The sequence below is a fragment of the Convolutriloba macropyga genome, chromosome 14 (assembly GCF_964194025.1).
Source record: "Convolutriloba macropyga chromosome 14, txConMacr16.3, whole genome shotgun sequence".
Taxonomy (NCBI): Eukaryota; Metazoa; Xenacoelomorpha; order Acoela; family Convolutidae; genus Convolutriloba; species Convolutriloba macropyga.
Window position 1 is genome coordinate 7,580,059 of NC_134481.1, and position 9,154 is coordinate 7,589,212.

General features: G+C 37.1%; 1 protein-coding gene and 1 long non-coding RNA gene across 3 annotated transcripts in view; one reads left to right on the forward strand and one right to left on the reverse strand.

Annotated features, from left to right (window-relative positions):
- LOC142353430 (retinol dehydrogenase 12-like) overlaps positions 1 to 6,525 on the reverse strand; it is a 58,120-nt gene extending 51,595 nt beyond the window's left edge. The window contains exon 1 of the mRNA XM_075405664.1: positions 6,162 to 6,525. Within this exon, the coding sequence (XP_075261779.1) occupies positions 6,162 to 6,276 (115 nt within the window). The 5' untranslated portion in view covers positions 6,277 to 6,525. The remainder of the gene's footprint in view (positions 1 to 6,161) is intronic.
- A 776-nt stretch (positions 6,526 to 7,301) lies between these two features.
- Positions 7,302 to 7,981, forward strand: LOC142352782 (uncharacterized). 2 transcript variants are annotated; one of them, XR_012761004.1, is made up of 2 exons: positions 7,302 to 7,419; positions 7,738 to 7,981. It is a non-coding gene; the product is annotated as an uncharacterized LOC142352782 (long non-coding RNA). The 2 variants fall into 2 exon arrangements; XR_012761005.1 differs by having other exon boundaries at positions 7,744 to 7,981.
- Positions 7,982 to 9,154: the final 1,173 nt, after the last annotated feature.

Genomic DNA, 9,154 nt, shown 5'->3' on the forward strand with positions numbered 1-9,154 from the left:
TTATGGGTTTTTCCCGTTTAGGGGTTTATCGGTTTTTGATTCCGTTTTTAAGAAACCGTTCATTTTAGATTGCTTTCTGAGCAACTGATGTTCAAAAGCACTTTGAGCGGAACGAGGCAGAAGGAAACTAGCCTGAGGAAGTCAAAAAGATTTCACACAAAATGTCGACAAAGCGGCAAAATGAGGTAAAGCAAAACAAGTTTTTATTCGACGAAGTATAAAAAACATAACCGACTAACGTCGGGCGAATTGCTCTCAAACGCACGACCGGCGGTTGGCTTCGGTAGTAGCCAACTGGAACTTAGGGATGCTAGCATTAGAGGGTGACCAGCGTGTGGGGGGCGAGCGCTGGGGTGTCAAAAACTGGGGGTAGGGTTGCGAAGGCTAGATTGGGGGATTTCAAATCGACAGGTGGAGGAGCGCGGACAATGGAAGTAATGACGAGGCTGCGAATGGGACAGAATGTGGAGGGAAAGGGGGATGAGGGGAACGAACTTTTAAGATTAGGAACCGCCCTTCACAACAGTTGTCTCCTCAAAAGTTTTGGTGAATCGCATTCTTAAATCATAGTAAAGCTTAGGGATAAAAGAACTTAAAGCCCTCCCTCCGAGCGCTACCTGTTTATCCCTGTTTCGAGGGCGAAAAGTCAAATCGGTCAGACAACAAATCAGTCAAGCGAAAAATCGCATTAAAAAAGACCACAGGACTAATATAATTACTACAAACTTCGTTCGAGAGCAATTAAAAAGAGGAGCGCAATAATAGCCTGTTGAAAATCTGCTATTAATAATTATTAATGTCACGTCTTTTTAGGTTACACATGAGCATAAGTGCAAGGTTTGTTAACCAGCATAATTTTGTTCACATCGACTCATGTCAACGGAAATAATTCTTCAGTCGCGTCGGGGGTTTAAGAACAATTTTCTTCAAGCTGTTTTGGTTTAAACCACTGACTTCTCAAAAAGAACTTTCAAATCTCCAATTCAGTAGAGAAATCGTTTTTGTCATCAAAGAATCGAAGCATTGTGCATATAACTCCGTCCACGCTTTTCACTTTTCACCCCCCCCCCCCAACATTCCTTAATTCCACCCTTTCTACTCTAGCTTTCACCTCACTAAGCTAAGCTCAGGCCTACCTATGTCAACTGCTCACCAATCGTTTGAGAGCAACTTTGGCTAATTTTGAGGTTTTGAGGACCAAAAGTCTAAAGCGCCAGACGAAAATTACTCAAGTATAAAATCGCATTGAAAAGATCACCAGACTAATATAAACAATAAACAAATTGTGAGCAATCAAAAAGGAAAGAAAAGCAAAAAATGTGAATTTTCACCCCCCCCCCCAACATCCCTTAATTCAACCCTTTCTACTATCGCTTTCACCTCACTAAGCTAAGCTCAGGCCTACCTATGTCAACTGCTCACCAATCGTTTGAGAGCAACTTTGGCTAATTTTGAGGTTTTGAGGACCAAAAGTCTAAAGCGCCAGACGAAAATTACTCAAGTATAAAATCGCATTGAAAAGATCACCAGACTAAAATAAACAATAAACATAGCTGGCAGATTGCCAGAAAATAGCCGCAATAGATTCGCAGATCGACAGTCTAAAAAACAGTAAAAAAGACAGACCAAAAAAATTTCGTCTTTTCATTGAAGGCTGATCTGTTATACTTTGATTAAAAATCTGTATAAGTTATTGCTGCCTCTATTAGCTGATCTCAAATAACTTTCATTTAGAGTGACACACACCCATTTGACCTTATCTCTTTCAATTAAAGTAAATAAAAGTCAATTTCAAATTGAGGAAGTCATTTTTGAGAGTGAGGTAAGTCACGTGTGACCAAAAATTTAATCACGCGCATGAACAAAAAACTCGCTCCGCTAAGAGCGAAAAATGACGTCACACATGCAATTCAGTTGAAATTGCATGAACGAATGAACAAAAAGTGGCTGTGACGTCATATGGTCGTAACAAAAATCATGACGACGAAATAAAAAAAAAACTAAGAGAAGGCCAATAATAGCCCCAGCTATCGCTGTGCGGCTATTAAACAAATTGTGAGCAATCAAAAAGGAAAGAAAAGCAAAAAATGTGAATTTGACACTTGGCTTCAAAAATAACGTCCGGTTTTTAAATTTGAAGGAAAACAAAATCTTAATTTCTGCTTCAAAAAACACCGTACAAAAAAGTTCATCAAATTTTCAATCTTTTTAATGTATAAGATTTTGATTTTGAAGATTTTTGCTCTTGTATCGCTTTCATTAACGGAAAATTTGAATAGTGAAACCTAGTTCTCCCGCAATACAAATCTCTCGCAATAAGGACGGATGCCAAAATTTAAATTCAGCAGCACAAGAAATTGTCCAAATTTCTACGAACTCAAACGATATCACAATGTGAGAAAAAGTTGTTTCAGAAATATAGATCTGATGAGTTGTTAAAAGCTAGTTAACTCTATTTACGACATCGATTGTCAAATATTGAACGAGATTCGTTTCGATGGTTCTATTTTCGTCCTCTTTCGCCAATTAGCGTCATCGGTTCCCCGGGCGCAATGCAGAATATCTCGTCACTACCGTCGCTACAATCTTCGAATTCGTCACATTGCCACGATGATGGAATACATTCCGTTTGGGATCGGCACGCGAAGTCCTCGTCCGAGTCGCAATTTAATTTCAGATGTCTTCCCGAAAGCTCTTCCATGCCTCGGGGAACGTGGAAAACAAACGCGTGTGTAGCCACAATGACAGAAAGGGCGATTGCAACAATTTTTAGCAGCATCTTCGAATCGTTCTAGTGGAGTCAGTAACGAGCAAAAATCGAGCAAATATTAATCTAAGTGTCTTTTTGAATTCACGAGAAACAAATCAGGAATTGAGAGTTACTTTTCAGGTCTATGACCGGTACGAGAGGTAACAATTCTGAACCCAAGACAGTTAGGAGCTTTATTGATTCGCGAGTTGGCAATTAATAGCGAAAACCAGGTGGAACCAATCGGTTAACGACAGGTGATTAATTCCAGAGGGACCAAAACCACTTCCCAGTTTCTCCTAATTGTTAGATCTCAACGATTTTTTGTAGGCGGAATACAATATCTCCAAATTAGATCGATAAGCTTGAATGGACAAAAATTTTATGAGTTTTCACAAATGGCTGAGGAAGACGGTTAATTTATTTCGAAAGGGGAGAGCTAGGAAGATAAAGCAGGAGTATCTGCAAATGACAGTTATTGATGCAAAAGAAAAGAGCCTTCTGAAGCAAAGCGGTAACCTCAAGAAAATTCACACACAGATCGACTGTTTGTGTAAGACAAATATCCCCCTTTAGCCTTTTTTAGTCTGGGAAATTTCTCAAAATTCCTTAAGCAATAAAAGAGAAAGGAAGACAAATACTTTTAGTCTCGGAAGATAATAATAAATGACCAGGCAACAAAGAATGAAAGCGATTGCCTTATTGCGGCAGTTTATTTTTTTTTTAAAAAAAAGAGGGGGAAACGGAGGCAGAATTTAATCCAATTGCATTTCACTCTTTGCCAATTACTTTTATAACCAGGATTACAAATGAATTATTTATAAATTAGGTCCAAATTATAAGGCTTCTACGATTTAATCCTTTCTTCGATTTGTTCGGAAGTTTGCAATTTCTAACCACTTAAAAATTCAAAGCTTCGAAGCCATAAAGACAACATCTCAATTACCCTCAGACCATTGACCCTAGAACGGCCATTCCATGTAAATCTACACAGCAAAAATCACAAGAACTGTTGAGATGCAGAAAAAGATATGTCCATTTCTAGCTTGTTAGGTCATTAGTGGTCGAGCCGAGAATTGCGCAAAAATTACATGTAACTCAATAACAGAATAATAAACACAGATAAAATTGATAACAACACAGATAACAAATCATAAAAAATAGCTGGCAGTGCCAGAAAAGATGCAATAGCTTTGATGACATGTAGAAAAAACCCGATGAAATAAATTGGGCTTGAACTGTACTCGAGTGATTCCTTCATTTTTCGAGGCTAAAAAGTGAAATTAGGCTCTGGATGAATTTGAGTACGTCATCCTTAGGTATCAAAGAAATTTCCGGACAAAATTACGATGTTAAAATTCACATTTCGACAAACTACACAAAAGTTTGGTACACTTAATGAAAATACAATAGACTGAAGGCAACGGCGCGTTATCTTGTTGTTATGTTTTTGAGCTACACCTAGATGTTCGCAGTCAGAATAATCTTGGCCCAAAAAGCAAGGTGACTTCATACGTGTTCAGTTGTAATCGAAATTGAAAACATAGCCAGCAAATTGTCCAAAAAAGCCTCCATTGGCCTGCCTGACGCACATTGGGATTGAAACAGAAAGGGAAAAAGAAGAGACCAAAACAGCGAATTTTTCTAGGTAACAAAAAGTATCCTAATCTGATGTGCGGTTTCAATTAGATTTCAAAATTATACTTCATTCAGCTTCTAAACTGCATCTTATTAGGCTTAATATTGATGCCCGCTAGCAACTGCTCTAAAAAACGTTGATAACCTAATGACCGGGCTTTATCGGTTTATCCCGTTTCTTTTGATTTCTCTCTTCTGACGTTGACCGCATTCACTACAATGCTTAACTCAATGAATGAACGAAATTAAAATCCATTCAGCTGAAAGTCGGCGAGGTAAGTCAAAATCGTGACTTATGTGAAACGAAAAGTGAAAAATTTTAAAAAGAGCGAAAAAACAGCCGTTGACAGCGGCTATTCATAAAAACAAAACACAATCAGGACAATTGTAGAAAAAATTATAACAACAGTGCAAAAAATCATGGATACCGATAAAGAATACAAACGAGAAAAATACAAACGAAAGAAAAGACGAATTTACCGGAAACTAAAACATAGCCGGCAGATTGCCGGAAAATAGCCGCGATAGACGCTCGTGGCCTTCCAGGAATTGAAACACCTAAAGAAATAAGATAGACAGATCGACCACCAGTCCTTCAATAGACCACTAGACTTTTCGGGTTAGCTTCGGACTGTCAATTTTTGACACATACGTTCTATAAGGAAAACAACCTTAAAGAGCTATTTCAAAATTGATATTCGAAATCAAAAACTCAAGACTAATAATCACAAATTAGGGCATATAAGATTGGCACAACTTAGATGCACACTATTAACTAGTAAATCTTCATAAAAAATTAAAGTTCCATAAGTGAGTTCAAAAGTCAATTTTTTGAGTGAGGTAAGTCACGCAATTGACCTAAAAGCAGAAACAACGTCACGTACACAAATTTTAACTGCAAAGCAATAGAAGTCACTGAAGTCAATTCCAAGAAGTCAGGTCGTAAGAATCATCGATGGAGACGACGAATTAAAAAAAAAACCACGATGTCCCCAATAATAGCCGCTATCGCTTCGCGGCTATTAATCAAAGATTACTTCAAACAATAAAAACTGCCATGAGTTCACTATATAGGCTTTTTCGACCATTTTTTGAATTTGAACACTTCGTGAATAAAAACTCTTCTGCTGCTATCAAAATCTTCACCAAAGAAACAACAACCCTCGAACTGATATTTTGTTGAAAATATCTTCTTGCCGAAAATATCTTCAGCTTCACTTTTCGTGAAATTATAGTAAAAACTATGTAGAAAAATAGAAGTAAATGAAAATAATAAACAAACTTAAAAAGCAGCTTACCAAAATCCAAAGTTTTTCGATACATTTAGTCTTTACCGGTCTCGTGTAAGCTTAACAAAAACTCATCAAGTTCTTCAGTATTTTCAGATATATCACTATCAAAAAAATAAAGCAAGGGCTTATAAAAAACGTTTACAAAAATCGCCTCAGAATTTGTTCGAGAGCAATTAAAAATGTCATGTTCGTAGTTGATTTACAAACAATTCATTTCACCCAGGAAATTAGGCAAATTCTCAAACACGCAGAAAATTAAAGTCAAATGGGAATGAAAATCGATAAAATATTCAAGCAACCAAATTTTGAAGTAAATTAGTCTCGCTGCGTCATTAACTGGGCAGAACTCGGCACCTTTTCTCCAGCCGCAATTTTTTCACCAATATATTATCATAAAAGACCATTTTTCGGGCTTCTGCGCTCGTCAGCAAAACAAAAAACCCCGGCACCAATCAAAACATCAAGTGTATACAGATACAAACCGGCAGTGAGTCCCAGTCCCACCCAAAAAGGCCACTTGTCACTCTGTGAAATGTATCCAGATGAAGACACCATGTTGACTAAGGCCTCGATTGTTATTGGTCCGTCCACTGACATGCGACGATGACGTCACTGCCTCTTTCTTTTCCGAATCACAGAGTTTTGAAAATTGTGTAGAAGTTTAAACAAATTTTGCTCAGAGCGCTTCAGCAATTTATGCAAAGGTATCAATTATCTGAAACGATTTACAGTGAAAATTGGTCACATCCTGTCTTCTTTTCCATAAGATTTGATTTATTTTTAGTTTCCTAGTGTTTCTTTTACTCTTCCATATCTCTTAATTTTCACTCAAGTGTCTGTTACTATACTTTGGCATATATTAATTTGATCTTAATCGGCGCTAGGAGAGGAACGGCAAGAACTCTGCATCCGGTGTTGTTGATCAAAATTTGTTTCATTTCCATTGAAATAGAAAAGTGATATAATGAAAGACAAACGCTGTATGCAGAGAATCTGAAACGAATTTAACAATTAAAGAAACAACGGTAAAACTCAAATCTATATAAAGCCGGGTTTCAATGCTTCTTCTTGAACTCGATAAGCATTCCTTGATTTGCGGTCATTCTTTTTTCAATATCAGAGCCTTTTCCAGGTTTTTCCCATCATAACATCTTCCCTCAATCTTAGTGGGGTATATAACGTAACGCCACCTCAACCCATTACCGTAAATATACCATAATGGGGGGAATAGAGGGAAAGACGCCTTTTTCCTAATTTGAACTACATTTGAAAGACATTTAACTTGGTATTTGATCGTACGGCCATCAGCGTTGACCCTTAAACGACTTCAAATCATTTGAATTTTAGTATTTATATTTGAGTTCATTGAACTTTTTCCAAGCATGTTATGAAATGTTATATGCTCGCAATCAAATTACCTCAAATATCCGACTTCGTAAGTCAACATATAATTGTCAGTTGGTTAGGACATTGATCACGAGAGTCCCGTTCATCAGATCTCAATCTTGAACCGATTTGTGAATCTGATGGTGATAAAGATGACCAGTGTTTTGATCGAGCGGTCACACGTTGACCTACGTTAGAAATCGCCGAAATTTCATTTAGATCAGAAATAAGCTAGAAGTAAGTTACAGGATTGAAACATTAAGAAAACCAAACCTCTTAGAGGTGGATTTTCTCCACAACCGAGAACAAGTCAGAAACATCTTTTGATCATCAGAAACGAGGAACTGGGATCTTGTTAACCTATCTTTTTAACTAATTTTAGTTTTTATTAACAGTGCTTAAGAAATAAAATTTCAGAACAATTCAATTGCTCCCATTCTGTGTTTTATTACGACCATGCAACTTTGCCAACTGCAAGCAAATTAGTAAGTTAGTGGATTCATATAATTACAAAATAGCTGAAATTTAACGGTCAAAAAATATAAAAGACCATTTGAAAAAATCAACAACCGCTTTTTGGACAACCTTAAGTTAACAGTTTCAGCATTCTGAAAAGCGAAGTAAAAATAACATTGCGCAAAAGTCACAAGAACGGCGGAAAACGTTAACAAGATCCAGGAATTTGATCTAATTTGGGCATTCTATCGGAAAATGTCGTCAGCATTACACGATCTAGATTCCAGCATTCTCATTGGGACCACAGGTGTATGGTACTAGGGTGTATTGACAATGAAACAGCACATGCAGCCAGAGTATCACAAATAGTGAAATCAAACTAGAAGCCAAATGGAATGTCCGTAACATTGCCAAGTCATATTTAGAAATAAAACATTGATAGATGTGTGCACTAAAATTAGATTGACTTCAATGCTAACCCATAGTGTAGCTTAATATAACTCAAGAGGTGGACAAACTGGCACTAGGGGGGGGGGGTCATAAATGGAACTCGGAATACATTTCGAAAACTTTAAACATATAAGTACCATTAAGTTGGTTGCAACGCAAGCGACAGTGTCAAAAACACTGGAAAGAGTTCAAAGGTCAACTTTCGAAGGTCACTCATGAAAATGCATAAATTTTTGATTAGATAACACAGAACTGTGCACAAATGATTGCCCGTTTGGAAGTCTGGAAATTGTACAACATTCGCTTGCTTGCAACTTTATGGGATAGTCTACAACCCAATCCAATATCTACGAACAATCGAAACGCAAAAAAATGTAGTCTTTCTCAGTGCAGATAGCCCCTAAAAATCATGAATATGGTCTAACGGAGTCTATAATCTTACAACACCCCCCCCCCCCCCCTCCAATGTCCACTTCTATATAGATTACATTAAATTAAATAGATTATTGTGATAAAAAACTGAAATATAATTTTTTAAAATAGTCTTTTCGAATCACCACCGTGTTTAAAATGCTAATCTGCTGAGGTGCTCTCATTTTGCTCGCATAACTTAATTGTTCTTCTTCAATACATAATTGCAACGACATTCCGCCCCGCCCTGCCAACACAATCAAATCAAAATTTGCCCAGAATTAATTAATAGGGAAAATCTCCTGCCATTTCGTTCGGCAAACCAGCATTTTATAAAGAGCTAAAAAAAATGCGGCTTTCTGTTAACGGCCTTTCGACGAAACTCTAGCGGCCGATTCGCACAGTTCTTGAAGTTGAAGAAATGAGAAAACTATATGCCAGCCGTTTTTTTTGCTGACACTTTTCGACTTTTTTGAGAGCAACCAGGACTAATATGTGGTATCACGACCAATATATGTTATTACGCCGTTTGACTAAATTTTCAATTGCTTGTATATACTATACATTTAGTCAAATTAAAGCGTCTTTTCCTTCTTTCGTATCAATTAAAGCTCCCTGCGTCTAGACTATCACTGTAAATAGAAATATGACTAACTTTGCTTTTTTGAAAAAAGATTTAGTACCAATTTTGCCAACAATTTTCGGCCAGTTTACTTCAATGTTGAAAATTTTTCAACAGGTTTTCATTCTCAAGGTATCTTTCTGACGTAAT